This window comes from Garra rufa, chromosome 2 (assembly GCF_049309525.1).
Source record: "Garra rufa chromosome 2, GarRuf1.0, whole genome shotgun sequence".
NCBI lineage: Eukaryota > Metazoa > Chordata > Actinopteri > Cypriniformes > Cyprinidae > Garra > Garra rufa.
The window spans coordinates 33,708,814-33,726,592 of record NC_133362.1 but is presented as its reverse complement, the minus strand read 5'-3'; the positions used below and the strand labels follow the sequence as shown (position 1 = coordinate 33,726,592).

Here is a 17,779-nt window from a genome sequence, read left to right as displayed (position 1 = left end):
ATCATACAAAATGCATCTTATTTATTTAGTACTGACTTGAATGAGATATTTCATATAAAAGACATATAGTCCACAAGAGAAAATAATAGTTAAAATTATAAAAATCACCCAATTCAAAAGTTTCCATACACTTGATTCTTAATACTGTTGTTATCTGAATAATCCACAGCTGTGTGTTATTTTTTTAGTGATAGTTGTTCATGAGTCCCTTGTTTGTCCTGATCAGTTAAACTGCTCGCTGTTCTTCAGAAAAATCCTTCAGGTACCACAAATTCTTTGGTTTTTCAGCATTTTTGTGTATTTGAACCATTTCTAACAATGACTGTATGATTTTGAGATCCGTGTTTTCACATTGAGGACAACTAAGGGACTCAAACGCAACTATTACAGAAGGTTCAAACTCTCACTGATGCTCCAGAAGGAAAAATTATGCATTAAGGTGAAAACTTTTGAATTGAATGAATATGTGTAAATTTTTCTTATTTTGCTTAAATATATATATATATATTTTCATTTACTGCCTTTCAGAAGCTACAGAGAATGCTTACATGTTTCCCAGAAGACAGAATAAATTCAGTTTACCAATATCTTCAAATTCAAAATAATCCCTATTATTTTGGTAAAATAATAAAAATTTTGCAGATTCTGCAAGGTATATGTAAACTTTGACCTCAACTGTATGTAAATGACATTGCTGAGGCAACACCATTTGTGCATTCACAGGTTAAAAAAGTAGATCTTAACACATTAGTGTTCCACATTGGCTCAGTATCTCTTGCTGTGGAAACAGTGCAACCCTTAGCTTTCCAGAATGCAATAATTGCCGATATCACTTTACCTCCCATGGGAAATTAGTCATTGCGCGGCTGGGTTCTCACAGATCTTTCTCTGTCGTCTTGGATCAGTGGCAGGTAAAGGTGAGACACTGAGGCCTGGGAGGACCAGAACCAGATGACTGACTTCTGCCAAGGAAAGCTCCACTGGCATTAAGGTGGGACTCCAGCCCAATGCTCCAGTCTAACCAGCAGACTTTCAACTCGACAGAAAGACCTGAGTCACTATTACTGAGCAATGCACAAAAGGATACACTTTGCTCCGCCACTTTTTGGATAATAGAATTTGCTCATCACCTGTTTCATGAAATGCTTATAATGATGTCAGAGTCCTTAGGATCAATTCACTCTGTGAAGACAAGTCACAACATGTTTTGTATTCTAAAGTGAACAATGCTGGATCCATAGCAGCCTCTTCGTGCACCACTGCAGTGGAGTTTTCTTTTTGTGGATCTAATCCTGTGGACTTTAATCCTCGTGACTGGTATTGACCCACCAGACCTCTAGTTTTCCCACTCCACCCCCCTTTCCTTCAGAAGCTCAGGCCCTGGATGAGGGTTAGAGGGGAGGTCGGCACCTTGCCATGGCTCATTCGTCTGACACGGCACGCAAAGACATGACGAATGGGGCTCATCCCAGTGCCCAGCCAGGGCCCTCGGGCACTTCGACTCTACCACGCTACCTGCACAAGAAGCAGCAGCGCCAGAGAGGAGTGAGATCTTCCTCACCTATGGGCAGGGTCATCCTCATCAATGCACCTGTCGATGGTGAGTCTCCAAGAGTATGTTTTTGCACAACTTTTAAGGTTTAGTGGTGGACATGAAGACTTAAGGCCTGTTTACACTAAGGATGATAACAAAGAAAAAGATAAAGATATAGTTCTAAAACTATAGCTATAATGATAAATGTGCAGAAAAATGATATTGTAGGAATCACATTCAGAATGATTAGCCTGTTTATAGTCTTTACTGGTTACTTACCATTAAGAAATCATGGGTGAACAGGACCTTTTTAAAAATACTGGTAAATTTGTTCCAGAAATTTACCAGTATGAGAAGTTGTAATATTACCAGTAAATTACCAGTACCTATGTGAACACAGAACAAGATTACCGGTATGAGTATGTACGAGTTCAGAACACACTGATGTCATTTCTGGTTAATGATTTTACCGGTATTTTGAAACGGATGTGTGAATGGTGCTTTACCAGTAAAAGGTCAGAACGACGTTGGTGGGAACAGGCCTTTATTTTTAATAAAAAAATCATGTTTCGTAAATTTAAATGTATGCATTTAGCAGATGCTTTTATCCAAAGAGGCTTTTTAAAAGGCAGAAACACGCTGTTTTCGTGCATGGCTCTTTAAATGCAAATGAGCTGCTTCTCCCCGCCTCCTTTTCCAGAATAGGGCTGTGCCTTTAAAGCTCACACTATGGATACTCAAAAAAACACATAAAAAACATCAGTTTGGTTTTGATTATCATGTCTATCGCACTGAAATCATGTGTTTTAAAACATATTTGTTTAAACTTCTGATATATGGTTTTCTAAAAGCACTCAGAAAGCAGCTGTCACACAGCACGTGCATACTAAACTAAGTTCTCTTTCATGTCTTGTTGCTCTTAAACTGTTAAATACATAAATAAGTTTTTGTTAAAAACACATGAGTTTGTTATGTCTTTGAAGGTAAATAGCTGTGAAAGAAACAGCATGTTTGTATTAGATCTGTGTGGCAGCAGTGTAATATACAGTAAAAAATCAATAAATCCACTGCTCTGTTGTCTCCTCTGAGGCTGAGACTCTAAATAGTGTTCTGTGCTCGTCTGTGCAGCCAACGACAGAACAGTTAGCATGCTTTGCTTGAACTTTTGCCATGGCATTAGAACTGGATAAGTTACTGGGTTGTCTATTTTTCACATTTTCTGGGTTGTTAGAAGCGCCGGGAACCTGATTATAGCATATAAACACGGAAAAGACCCCTTTAAAGAAGTTCTTACATAGGTACATATTATGTTTTTACATATATTATATTATATTTTGCTAGGGAGCAAGAACACTGATGGAATCCATGAATAAACTTTCTATTTGTGTTTGATGTCGGTGCACCATAGGTGGGGATGACAGTGAAGATATCCACACGATTACTGTGGACAAAAGTGAGGATGGCAGGCTGGGCTTCAGTGTGCGGGGAGGCTCTGAACACGGCCTGGGAATCTTTGTCAGCAAGGTGGAGGATGACAGCACTGCAGGTACACAGAGGGGGTTACAACTGACAAGGACACAGGATTGAGATTTGCACTTGAGATTTATTACAATAAGGTATGTATGTATAAGGGATTGGTGAGTTTCATTCATGTGATTTTGTTTCCTCATTCCACACTTCAGAGTTGGCAGGCCTGTGTGTCGGGGATAAGCTGGTCGAGGTGAACGGCATAAGTCTGGAAAGCATCACCATGAGCAGTGCCGTAAAAGTCCTGACAGGAAATAATCGCCTGCGCATGGTGGTAAGACGTGTGGGGAAGGTCCCTGGTATCCGCTATTCAAAAGAGAAGACTACGTGGTAAGTGGGAAAAGATTTTATGTCATCATTTGAACTTGAGCTATTTGTGACCCTGGACCACAAAACCAGTCATAAGGGTCAATTTTTTTTAAATTGGATTTATACATCATCTGAAAGCTGAATAAATAAACTTTCCATTGATGTATGGTTTGTTACGATAGGGCCAAGATACAACTATTTGAAAACCTGGAATCTGAGAGTGCAAAAAATCAAAAGGCCTTAAAGGTTGTCCAAATGAAGTTCTTAGCACTGCATATTACTAATAAAAATGTTTTGATATATTTACATTAGAAAATGTACAAAATGTCTTCATGAAAAATGATCTTTATCTAAACTCCTAATGATTTTTTGGCATAAAAGACAAATCGATAATTTTGCCCCATACAATGTATTTTTGGCTATTGCTACAAACATACCCATGCTACTTATGACTGGTTTTGTGGTCCAGGTTCAGATTTTGTATGTTTTTATATCACACTAAGCACACTCTGTCAGACTGAACATAATTTGTTATATTATTTCTGCATCATTGTCCACATTTATTCAAAAGTCCCCAGTATCTGTTAAGATAGTATGTTATTTCTATTAAAATTATGATAACGTTGCTTGTTTTCACACTTTTTTATTAAGAGAAATTGTGTATATTGGTATATTAAATTAATTAGTCACAATTAATTTCGCAATTCCACAATATTAGAGATTCTGATTCTGTATGGTCACCAATAAAAACAGTAGTTATTAAAGGGTAAAATATATGTTCTCAGTTTACATTGCTTTTTTCAGGGTTTATTTTTTTTAATTTATTTTATTTTTAATGATTATTTAATTTTAAGTCATGTGGAAGTTTGGTTGAGAACCATTGTTTAACACTGATGATTTTGTGGCTGGATGCCTGATTACAGTTTTTCATGAGATATTGTGTCTGTGCATATAACAGTTTTAAATATGCAATTCTTTTTATTTTCATAACTATACAAATAAGTACAAAACATAACCTTTAGTAGTCTGCAAAACATGTAGCTTGTTTTGTATGGCAGCTTGACCTGTCTCCCACAGGCCTGCCTCCTGGAGGTTTTCCAAATAACCTTTGACAACTCATAACAGAAGAATGTGTTTTGTCCTTGAACATTTAAAGGTCTTTTGGTGTTTCAAATACAGTTTTTAGGCATTTATTTGTTGCAGATTTGCTAAACGATGGATTTTAATTAGACTGACTGATCTGAGAAGATAAGCAGAGCGTAGTGATGGGCTCTTCCCCCCCCCTGCCTTGACTAACGGGGTGGAAACCCTGTGACTCTTGGCCTTTCCTTGTTATCTTTTCCTTCAGGTTCTGTTTCAGCATACAGCAGTGGTAGGGTTACCTCAGTGGTCTCAGCTATTCCATTAACTGATAGTAGAGTGAGCAAGTTTATTACAGAAGTGTATGTGTGTCCACCTGAAAATGTATGTGTGTGTGCTTGTGTATGACACTGGGTTTTTCTTAAAGGTGAAGTGTGTAATTATTTATATTAAACAGTTTCTCCTATCTTAACTAAAAGGGATAGTTCACCCAAAAATGAAAATGCTGTCATTAATTACTCATCCTCATGTCGTTCCAAACCCATAAGACCTTTGTTCATCTTCAGAACACAAATTAAGATATTTTTGATGAAATCTGAAAGCTTTCTGACTCGTTCAAGGCCCAAAAAGGTAGTAAGGACATTGTTAAAATAATCCATGTGACATCAGTGGTTCAACCTTTATTTTATGAAGCTATGAGAATATTTTTTGTGCGCAAAGCCAACAAAAGTAACAACTTTATTCAACAATTTCTTCTCTTCTTTGTTAGTTTTCGATGCATGTTCACAAGAGTACATGAACGTATGTGTGTGGTGCTGCTGACGCAGGAGCCGGCGTTCTGACATAGAACGTTCATCTATCTTAGTTTGTCTGTATATTCTGATTCAAATATTTAGGGTTGGGCAAAAATTGCAAGTCATCCTCTTTGTTGAAATGTTTATGAAGATGCTTTACAAAAACTAAACTAGATGACTACTGCCTGGGCTTCAACATCCATGTTGGCAAAGAGTTTGGCCTGGCCATCTACATCTCAAATGCTCACTGATGCTCCAGAAGAAAACACAATGCATTAAGAGCCGTGGGGTGAAAACTCTTTGAATTTGAAGATCAGGGTACATTTAACTTATTTTGTCTTCTGGGAAACACATAAGCATCTTCTGTAGCTTCTGAAGGACAGTACTAAATTATAAAAATATGATATTTAGGCAAAATTAGGAAAATGTTCAAAAGTTTAGTGCATCGTTTTTCCTTCTGGCGCATCAGTGAGTGTTTGAATCTTCTATTATGAGTCCCCCAGTTGTCCTAAGTGGTAAGGATCTCAGAATCATACAGTCATTGTTAGAAAGGGTTCAAATACATAAAAATGCTGAAAAAGAAAGAATTTGTGGCACCTGAAGAATTTTTCTAAAGAATAGCAGGCAGTTTAACTGTTCAGGACAAGCAAGACTCATGAACAACCATCACTAAGCAAAAAACACAGCTGCAGATAATTTAGGTAACAACACAGAACTAAGAATTAAGCGTATGTAAACTTTTGAACTATTATTTTCTCTTGTGGACTATATGTAAAATCTTTTTTGTGAAATATCTCATTCAGGTCAGTACTAAATAACAAATAACATGCATTTTGCTAAAATAATTAACATTTAGCAGATTCTGCAAGGTGTATGTAAACTTTTGACCTCAGCTGTATATGATGTGTATGTATGCAGGGTAGATCTGATCCACCGAAGGATGGTAGTGGAAGAAAGTGGTCGCACACCTTCAGAGGCCAGTTCAGATGGAGCCCTGCGCAGAATAGTGCACCTATACACAACTTCAGACGACTACTGCCTGGGCTTCAACATCCGCGGCGGCAAAGAGTTTGGCCTGGGCATCTACGTCTCAAAGTAAGACAAAATGACTGGGAGTTTGAGGGATACACTTCCATTTCTGACTACTTTAGAACAACAGTCGTCTAGAACTTGCCTGTTGAGCTTTATTAATGTGATGATTTGTTTCATTTGGTGATGAGGCTGGACCCTGGAGGCCTGGCAGAGCAAAATGGAATTAAAATGGGGGATCAGATTCTGGCAGCCAATGGAGTGAGTTTTGAGGACATCACACACAACAATGCAGTCGAAGTGCTAAAGAGTCACACTCACGTGATGCTGACCATCAAGGTGAGAATAACCAAAACATTAGCAATAGACCTGATATTTGACCATTTTGAGATTATCAGCATTACCAACCACCTTATTTATGGAAATGCTACTAAGGAATGTCCATTTTTAATGACAGTATTAAAAAGGTACATTGGTAAATAAATGATAAATTTTAGTTTTTAGTGCCGCAAGACAAATGATTTCCAGAGTGCTTTAGCATATTAATTGTCTCCACAGCATGTTAAACAACACAGCCTCTTATTGCGTCTGGGAGTGAGAAAGCATAACAAAGCAGACAGCTGGCATTTAGCCGTCACATTCCTGGTTGCTCGCTTTACTCAGGCAGAGCTCAGGTTCCACCTGTGAAAAACAGCCAGCGGGTGTGCATTATTCACCAGGCCTTAGGGATCAAGTTATAATCAGCAGAAAGCCTCGTTTTATGGCCTTTTCTCATTGCCCCCATGGCAAAGCTCTATCAAGCCTGCAGCGGTGCTATAAGTATATAGGGCTGCTAAATGCCTGCTTTGTTAGCTATTGATGCCACTTCATGGTGGTAAGTACGAGCTTCGCTGGTGATAAGTGATGTGACAATGTGAGAAAATGTCAGACAAGGATCAAACAAAGGGAGAAAGGGACGTTTTTTGAACTTTGCTAGCTCCTGAATGACGTCACTGTCCTCACAGTGACTTACTTTCCTGCAAGGCAGATCAGGCTGCCTCCTACCATCATCTTAATAATGTTCAAGCTTGTTTCATGTTTATGGAGTAACAAACTAACTGTGATTTCATGAGAGCCCACAAGGTCAGCATACACCTAGGGGCATTAGAAATGGGGTCATATCCTCCTGACTTGACTGGTGGAAAATGCTCATTCTTAGGCTATTTAGATAATCTGCATGATGAATTATTTCCAACACAGGACATTTAAATTTAAATGCAATGTACTTCAGCTCCTTTTCTCACTGTGATTATTTCTTGTGTAATATCCTGTCCTAGGAGGCTGGCCGATATCCTGCTTACAAGGAGATGGTGGCGGAATACAGCTGGCTTAATAAATGTATGTAAATGTTACCTGCAAACCTCACTGTGTAGTACGTATATTAATGAATAGGTTGTATGCTTTGTGCAACCCACTCGTTTGCACTTGTAGCTTATAGAAACGCAATTTTCATAATTAAATTCATGGTGTGCACTGAGATGGTCCATCTCCAGATTAAAGCTGAACGCCAACCAGCCACATGTCAAGCTAGATTTTTTCATTGCCCTCTGATTCTCTGTTTTCCATTTAATATGGATGGCTGTTTCTGAAAATAGCCACGGATTAGATCGTAATGTTCACATTCAGATAAATCATCCAGGATTGTGCATGTTTGTAACATCAGGGTGATTCAGGGGTATTTAGGTTGCAGGACAGAAGCTCATGTGATTCTGCTCCATATTTAATACTAGTGACATTGATATATTGCTCATTCAGATGTAAAAGCACATCACTTTATTTAATATTTATGAGGCTTTTAGATGCTATGTCTGTTGCTTTATCTTATTTTATTTTGCAAAAGTTTACATACACCTTGCAGAATCTGCAAAATGTTCATTATTTTACAAAAATAAGAGGGATCATACAAAATACATGCTATTTTTTTATTTACCACTGACCTGAATAAGATATTTCACATAAAAGACGTTTACATATAGTACACAAGAGCAAATAATAGTTGAATTTATAAAAATGGCCCTGTTCAAAAGTTTACATACCCTTGATTATTAATACTGTGTTGTTACCTGAATGAACCACAGCTGTGTTTTTTTGTTTAGTGATAGTTGTTTATGAGTCCTTTGTTTGTCCTGAACAGTTAAACTGCCTCCTGTTCTTCAGAAAAATCCTTCAGGTCCTACAAATTTTTAGTTTTTTCAGCATTTTTGTGTATCCAACAGTGATTGCGTGATTTTGAGATCCATCTTTTCATACTGAGGGCAACTGTGGGATTCATACTGTATGCAACTATTACAGAAGTTTCAAGCGCTCACTGATGCTTCAGAAGGAAACACGATGCAAATTTGAAGATCAGGGTAAATTTAACTTATTTTGTCTTCTGAGAAACATGTAAAGATCTTCTGTATCTTCTAAAGGGCAGTACTACATGAAAAAATAGGGTATTTAGGCAAAATAAGCAAAATGTACACATCTTTAATCTGTTCAAAAGTTTACACCCCTGGCTCTTGATGCATTGTGTTTCCTTCTGAAGCATTAGTGAGCGTTTGAACCTTCTGTAATAGTTGCACAAGTCCCTCAGTTGTCCTCAGTGTGAAAAGATGGATCTCAAAATCATACAGTCTTTGTTGGAAAGGGTTCAGATACACAAAAATGCTTCTCTGAAGAAAAGTGGGCAGTTTAACTGTTCAGGACAAACAAGGGACTCATGAAAAACTAAACAAAAAAAGGTAACAGGTAACACTTTAGAATAATGGGCCGTTGTTAACAAGTAACTATGCAGGAAGTAATAGGTAGTTCTACATTAACACTTAATTTAATACTATTAACTAATATAGAAGCAAGATGAACTAAGCAGTAGGTAAGTGATAATTTTGGACAAAGGTAGTCCCTTATTAGATAATTACTAAAGAAAAAATTGTCATTGAGAACTACTTGTGAACTGTGACCAATTCATAAAGAATAACTAATTAATTATCACAACAGTAAGATTTATAAAATCAACAATTAGGTTATTTGTGCAAACTAATTTATGAACACCACCACCATCACCGGTTGAAATTGTGACTCTTACCAAAATATGACTGGATGTGTTCTCTGTTCATTTCAAACAAACATATAATATAATTTCTTTAATTAGGATGTAATGCCAGCAATGATTTGATGCTCATGATTGGATTATTTCACTATTATGAGCTGCATTTAGTTCAATGTTCAATGTTTTTTTTTAGTATTAGTATTAATAGTATTCTGGGGCAGGCTTCTCTTTAGTGTGATAGTAAATAATTATGTTCTTTTACTTCCGTAATGAAGACATTAACTGCATTTATTTTGTAAAGTACAAAAACATTTTTCACAGTACAATGTCTGAATATCACTAGTGCTTCAGTGCAAGTTTACTGTAAATTACTTGTAAAATCCATCTTAACCCCTCAATAATAACTCAAGTGTTACCTTGTCAGTCCCCATGAACTACTAGTGTGATCTGGCCCATTATTTTAAAGTGAAAAACATGTTAACCCCTCAATAATAACTCAAGTGTTACCTTGTCAGTCCCCATGAACTACTAGTGTGATCTGGCCCATTATTTTAAAGTGAAATCCATCTTAACCCCTCAATAATAACTCAAGTGTTACCTTGTCAGTCTAAATGAACTACTAATGTGATCTGGCCCATTATTTTAAAGTGAAAAACATCTTAACCCTTCACTAATAACTCAAGTGTTACCTTGCTTGTGGCTAGGTATATTTACTGTGCCAAATTTATTTTAAGAGTTTAATTTTACTTTAATTTTAAAATGTCCCCCAAACATAAACCTACCAATTTTATAGCAAATATGCAAATTTATCATTTCATTAATAAGCGATTTAGATAGCCCCCTTAACCTACCCCCAAACCTAAACCATTTTACAGTAAATATGCATTTTTTCATTATATTAATAAGTGATTTAAAATGTAATATATAAAACGTAACGTTAACTGACCAAAATATGCAGGAAAATTCTCATTTTGATAACAATATAGCATAAAAAAAAATTTATAGTCACTAATCACACTCCTACCTCTAAACCTAACGTTAACCATAACTCTCTCTGTACAGTAATAAAGAAAAACATGAAAGATGGTAACGTGCAATCGCAATCATTTATTCATTGCAAAAATGTCAAAAGCCGTACCAAAAAGTAATCCAAATGACTATGCGTTTGCAGCCGCAGTCGTCTCTGGCGGAATACAGACAGTAGGTTTCTTTGAGGTACAGAGTAGGATTTAAGTTGCTGATGGCTGAAAATATTATCCTGATCCTCTCCGTGATGGCGCCTGCGCATCGTTCAAACAAATCTCACCAGAAACATGGCATGTCGTAATCTGTAGCGAATGCTGGCAAGAGCCAATGAACGTTCGATTTTCCTGCCGTAAAGCCTGTAGTTTCCTGGTGCGTTTGTGTTTGAATTGTTAAATGCACTGCAGCGCGGGGGTTTATTGCTGTTGCTGCTGGAGTCGCTGCTCGGGATGGAGATGTAACGATCGTCATATAAAGGCTTGAATTTGGGTCTGTTCCTCGCAATCGTATGAATTCTGAAGATCTGGATTACAGCGTACAAATACAATTGTTTGATTTTATGATTATGATGCGTGTTCGGTGCAATTTATGGTTGTATTGTTAGTCACAGCATGTCGGAGAAAACGCCTTTTGTGTCCCACCACGGCAAACGAAGCTAATATTACATGAATGGTTAAACGATTGCAGAAATGTCATTTATTTTAATGGTTTAAAGTGTCGTCTTGTTTAACATTTTGTAGACCTTAAAATGCTAAAAATACTAAGTATTTGTACGTTTAGATGCTGTAAATACGTCAGTATTGTATGTTTTAGTGTCTGGAAAAACGTAAGTAAATGTACGTTTTGGAGAACCACATTTTATGTAAATACATACGAATTATCATGAGATCACGTTGCATATAGACATGTTGGTGTGGGGTTAACATGTTTTTCACTTTAAAATAATGGGCCAGATCACACTAGTAGTTCATGCGGTCTGACAAGGTAACACTTGAGTTATTAGTGAAGGGTTAAGATGTTTTTCACTTTAAAATAATGGGCCAGATCACACTAGTAGTTCATGCGGTCTGACAAGGTAACACTTGAGTTATTAGTGAAGGGTTAAGATGTTTTTCACTTTAAAATAATGGGCCAGATCACACTAGTAGTTCATGCGGCCTGACAAGATAACACTTGAGTTATTATTGAGGGGTTAAGATGGATTTTGCAAGTAATTTACAATAAACAGTTTTTATCATATTTTATATGACATACTGTACAGCCATGCATTTCTTTGAAGCACCATACTGATATTCTAACAGACATTGTAATGTGGAAAATGTTGTGTTTGTGCTTAACAAAATAAATGCAGTTAATGTCTTCATTACGGAAGCAAAATAACATATTTACTATCACACTAAAGAGAAGCCTGCCCCAGAATACTTAAAAAAAAAAAAAAAAAAAAACAACAACATTGAACTAAATGCAGCTCACAATAGTGAAATAATCCAATCATGAGAATCCAATCATTGATGGCATTACATCCTAATTAAATAATTTATATGTTTGTTTGAAATGAACAGAGAACACATCCATTCATATTTTGGTCAGAGTCACAATTTCACAGTTCACAAGTAGTTCTCAATGACAATTTTTTCTTTAGTAATTATCAAATACCTAATAAGGGACTACCTTTGTCCAAAATTAGCAATTACCTACTGCTTAGTTAATCTTGCTTTTCTATTAGTTAATAGTATTAAATTAAGTGTTAATGTAGAACTACCTATTACTTCCTGCATAGTTACTTGTTAACAACGGCCCATTATTCTAAAGTGTTACCAGGTAACAACACAGTATTAAAAATCAAGCGTATGTAAACTTTTGAACGGGTTCATTTTTATAAATTCAACTATTATTTTCTCTTATGGACTATATGTAAACGTCTTTTATGTACTAAAAAACATGTATTTTGTAAGATACAAAAAATCTTAATATAATTATCAAAAATTAATTTTTCTGTTTATATTAAAGTTACATGGAAGTTTTGCTGTAGACAGTACTGTGCGTTTAAGTTCTCAAGTGTAATGAAGTGGACGATAGACCTCCAGTGCACTGAGTGAACTCTATCTCTAAGAATAATGAATGAAAGTCTCTATTTTTCACCCTTAGTGGCTAATGGAGGCCAGCCCTCTTCCTCTCAGGGTTCAGACTCCTACTCCTCCACTTCCTCTCTCTCCTCCGGGACGCCGGTCAGCTCTCTCAGCGGCCTCTCGCAGGTCATGTTCCCTCCTGTATTCGGCTCAGAGATGGTGGATGTCTGTATCTCCACTGAGGACCGTTCACGCCGGCCTAGCTCTGAAAGGATAGAGACCGCCATCCAGACCGACCCGCCGGAGCCTGACACCACATCAAGATCTAGTAGGGTCATATCCACAGAAACCAGTCGAATGGTTGGGGAAACTGTTCTGTTAAAAGACACAGTGATCCGCAGTGGGACTGCCAAATCTCGAACAAGGACCTTCTCTGCTGGGGATAAAGAGACTCTGGACTCTCCTAAAACTGCAGTGCTGATGGCTCTAAGCAAGCCTCGGAAACCCATTCGCCGATCCCAGAGTCACATCACTGTGTCAGGTACAGTAAGGCTGGTTTGAAGAGATAAAAAAAAAACTGTCTTTCAGAAGGCTGTGAATCAAAATGAGGTGAGCTGCACAAGGTTGTCCTCTGTTTGTGTCACTGATGTAACTCATATCTCAGTTGTAGTGCCGGGGCCCAAGGTCACAACCAGATCATTGATGAGGATCTTGGGTTATTTGATACACACACCACACTGTGGAAGCTCCGCTCAGAATAGAAAATGTGTTGTCGAAAACCAGCAATTGACCTTTGGCGTCACACTGCTACGTCTGTTTGTCAAATATATAGCAGTGTGCTGCCATTGTATCTCTGCATTTAAATGAACCCGTTTGAATACATAATACATCAGCATTACTGCATGGGATCTCCCCGTGAAAGATTAACGGTTCAGACTGGAGAATCTGATGCCTTGAGAAATGTATGCTCAAAATCCACACAGCAAAGTGTATATCATCCTGTTTTATTTGCCAGGCTTAATACCTCACACTGTGGAGATAAATGACTGGAGGGTTTGTGGCCTTTAACAAATACATTCGATCACAACTTAACATAACAAGCTCTTCTTGAGTGAATCTCATGGAAACATATCCAGGTCATATTTCACCCAAAATCAAAAATAGAAAAAATGGAATTCTATTTTAGGACCATTAACTAACATGTAAAAGAAAAAAACAGATATCATGGCCACGAATTAAGTATTTGTTTCCACAACTTAATTCTTAACCAAGTTTTATATATTTTTCTCGCATTGTAGTATAAGTGTTTTAATTTTAGTTAAAACTTTGGTAACAAATTGGCCGCAATATCTTTTTTTTTTTCCCAGCATGTCATCTGTGGGGCTCTGTACATTTCCCTCATTAATGTATCCTGATGTTTTTAGGGGTTCAAACACATAGCACTGAAACCCTATTGTAATTGTTGAGTGGCCACGGATCAGCAATCTCCACGTAAAACTGATCGGGCAGACCAAACCGTAAGTCGCAAAGACTTGAAACTTGGAGGCATGGTAGTACACACACCGTCTACAGTGTCACCAATGCTCACCCCGATCGGCCTGACGGGAGCGCTACAATGATCAAAAGTACGTTGGAATCCCTGGCTCACGCCGGACAAAACACATGCCTCGGATTTGTCTGTCACCCTTCAGATTCGTCTGAACCAAACCAGTGCAGGAATATTCTCCTGAGAGTGAATATCAATAATTATCAAAAAGAAGTTGACTTTTGACTCTCTGCCACAAAGGGACAGGGCTGCCTTTAATAAAAGGGCTATCATTTTTTAACAGAATGAGACATTTTTGCCAATCCTACAACACATATGTAAAAGCTGAGTCTGAGGTCACATGAAAAAGGAGTCACGGAGCTTGGCCAAAGTGCCACAAGTGGTTATAAGGACATTCACGTATTTCCAAAAACATGGCTGCTATAGCCAGATGAACTTTGATCACCTATTAGACAAGGTTAACAGTGGTCGATCGGAACAAAACTCGGTGGGCCTGTTTGACTCAAGGCCCTAAAGTTCTGTGAGAAATTTGAAAGAAATTGGCCACTGGGGGAGGGCGATATCACATTTTTCAAGGGCATTAGCGATTGTATATTGTGTGTTTTTTCACACATATGCACAATATTCATATCATATGATAGACCTCCTCATTCCGAGCAACTTTGCATGTAGAACCACTGCTGTCTAAATCGTTTGTTAAATGATAATGTAAAATACCTACTTTTGCTTACTAGTCCTAGATTTTTTGCTCAATCTAGATTTTTTTTTAATTTACCCTTTGGGAATCTATAAGGGGTAATTTAGAAAAGGGGCCTGTCCAAATATACCCAAAAGCCTATAAAGCCTAAACGAAAACTCAAAACTTCACAAAACCTGGTGAGCACATGTGACAGGTGATTCTAAACAAGCATGCAAACTTTTAGGGAATTCGGGCCACAGCTGGCACTATAACAGTAATAAACGTTAAAAAATAACATACTTCTATGGTATATTACCTGTATTGGCCAAAATTGCTTTTTTAAATCATTGATTTAGGTGGTGACAGGCTTGCTAAATGATATGTAATTTTTTTGTTTTTTGTTTTGCTTAAATGCCTTAAAGCACTTGAACCACGGTAATCACTAAATAAGCTATATTTTTATTTATTTATTTTTGCTTGTTTGTTTTCTTATAATATTTTACATTTATAAAAATGAAATTAAATGTGATACATTTAAAAAACTTCATTAATAAAAGTCAATAGAATATATATATAAAATGTACGTGACAGGCTTTTCAGAATTCAGGGTTGCTGTTTTTAACCAAAAAGTGGTCTTGTCCTGCAATGACCTGGGGTCAAATGACTTTCTCGAGAACACAGTAGCGATGAAACCGGATTGTGATCAGTAACTCTCTAGTTTCTGGGTCACCATTGCTCAGGGCTGAACTAGCAAACTTTGCCACCTTTAATACATGCATTTTTTAACTTGAGCATGTTAAAAGTTTTCCTTGTGAACATTTATTTTTTCAATATGTAATTTAAGTTAAACTTTTTTCCCTGGAGGTCAAGCTTTGACATGTTTCTTCTTGAATGTTGATCAGAGGACAAGCAGAAGAAAAAGAAGCATCAAAAGGACAAGGTAGAGATGAAAGGAAGCACCCTGCAGCGCTCCAAAACCTTTGTCAGCTTGCTCTTTAAAAGCGGACGCAAACGGGAAAGGTCATCCTCTAGGGACAGGAAGGACAAAGGGACAGAGGACGGACGCAGAGGAAGATCCAAATCCCCAAAACATTTAGATAACGAACCGGGTGAGTTCACATATGGTTTAACAGACTTTGATGAGAATCACTTTCTGTGGATACCAGGGAATAGCCGAGGAAGATATTTGCACTTGAAAAGCCAGAAAGCAGCATAATGAGTTTTTAAAGAGGCTAAATCAGAGAGCTGCTTTACTGTACACTGTTCTGCAGTAATTCCCTTGGAGTGGCTGTGGAGAATCCAACCCCTGTGGTTTTGCTCAGCTAATGATGAATTGCATAGCTGCCTTCTAAACAGTGCCTACGGCAGCAAAACTTAGAAACGCATTGAAAACTCCAAGCTATTCACAGCTTGTCAGCCAGTCAGATTTGCCAGCCTTTTTGTCTTTCTATAATGTGACATTACAATTTATTGTACATATTTGAAATTAGTTCATTTTTCTAGTAGTTCACCCCAAAATTAAAATTCTGTCATTAATTAGTTAATCACCCTCATGTTGTTCCAAACCCGTAAGACCTTTGTTCAACTTCAGAACACAAATTAAGATATTTTTGATGAAATCCGAGAGCTTTGTAACATTATGGTTGAAAGACTGATTTTAACGATGTCCTTACTACCTTTCTGGGCCTTGAATGTGTTAGTTGCGTCTATGCAGAGTCAGAAAGTTCTCGGATTTCATTAAAAATATCTTAATTTGTGTTCATTTTGGCCATAGAAGAACAGTTTTTGGTTCCCCAAAGAACCTTACAGTGAACAGTTCTTAAAATAGATTTTTTTTCTTACTGTGAATAACTTTTTTAATAGTCTAAAGAACCTTTTCCACTATAAAAAAACTTCACAGATTCACAGATGCCAAAACCATAGATCTTTAAATGAGAAGGCTGTCATCAGAGCTAGTAGACTGACTCTAGCTCTTGTGTCCTCAGGTAAAGAGCGGGGTCGACCCATAATTAACCTGTTGAGTTCTCCCAGAGAGACTCGTGCTGGTATGAGGGAGCACAGCCCCATCCCCCGTCCAGAGACCATGGCCATGTTGGAGGATATGGCTCGAAAGCTGCTCAACGAGGATGAGGTGGCGGCTGTCATGAGACACTGTAAAAGGGTAAGTCGTCTAAAGGTCTACTAGGTTGAAAAAATGTCTAATTTATGACTTTATACAGGTTTGTAGTTTTTCCAGATGTTTATGTGGATAACTAAAAAAGGCTCCATTGTCTTGCTAGATGTATACAGTTCCTTATTTTTTTTAACAATTAATGTTGCAGCCTTATGTTAAACTGCTTAAAATGACTTTTTTCCTACATAAATGTAAAAAAAAAAAACAGATTTTAACAACTTTGCTAATTTATTCAAAATAAAACACTAAAATAAACTCATTGCATAAGCATTCATACCCTCAACTCAAGACTTAATTGAATCACCTTTACAGCCTCAAGTCTTTTTGGGTATGATGCGACAAGTTTTGCCCATCTGCATTTGGCAATTATCTGCCATTCTTCGCCTCACCTTTTTACCTTTCAATCTCTGTCAGCTTAAATGGGGTCTGGCAGACATTTTCAGGTTTCTCCAGAAATATTTGATTGCGTTCAAGCCCAGGCTGTGACTGGGCCACTCAAGGACATTCACAGAGTTGTCTATAAGCAACTCTTGCTGTGTGCTTAGGGTCAGTGTCATGGGGAACCTTCTGCCCAGTCTGAGGTTCTGAATGTTGGTCACCATTCTAACCAAGCCTCTTCTCCAACAATTGCTCAGTTTGGCCAGGAGGCCAGCTCTAAGAGGATCTTCCATTATGAATAAGGGATGCTACATGCTGCTGTGAACCTTCATTGCCTTCAGAACCTTCACTCCAATCCTGTTTCTGAGCTTTACAGGCAGTTATTTTGACTTCAGGGCATGGTTTTTGCTCTGATATGCATTTTCAGCTGTTAGACCTTTTCTGAGAGGTGTGTGCCTTTCCAAATCATACTCATTCAAATGAATTTGCCACAGGTTAACTCCACTCAAAGTATAGTAACATCTAGTAACATCTACAAGCGATATGAATGCTCCTGAGCAGAATTTCA

At 37.5% G+C, this 17,779-nt stretch overlaps 1 protein-coding gene across 1 annotated transcript in view; it reads left to right on the top strand.

Annotated features, from left to right (window-relative positions):
- Positions 1 to 1,416: 1,416 nt before the first annotated feature.
- The window catches only part of pdzd7a (PDZ domain containing 7a), a 34,561-nt gene continuing 18,198 nt past the window's right edge, over positions 1,417 to 17,779 (top strand). Inside the window, exons 1-9 of the mRNA XM_073835146.1 lie at positions 1,417 to 1,600; positions 2,943 to 3,080; positions 3,217 to 3,391; positions 6,163 to 6,339; positions 6,465 to 6,612; positions 7,590 to 7,650; positions 12,515 to 12,976; positions 15,563 to 15,769; positions 16,646 to 16,821. Of these exons, the coding sequence (XP_073691247.1) occupies positions 1,417 to 1,600; positions 2,943 to 3,080; positions 3,217 to 3,391; positions 6,163 to 6,339; positions 6,465 to 6,612; positions 7,590 to 7,650; positions 12,515 to 12,976; positions 15,563 to 15,769; positions 16,646 to 16,821 (1,728 nt within the window). The remainder of the gene's footprint in view (positions 1,601 to 2,942; positions 3,081 to 3,216; positions 3,392 to 6,162; positions 6,340 to 6,464; positions 6,613 to 7,589; positions 7,651 to 12,514; positions 12,977 to 15,562; positions 15,770 to 16,645; positions 16,822 to 17,779) is intronic.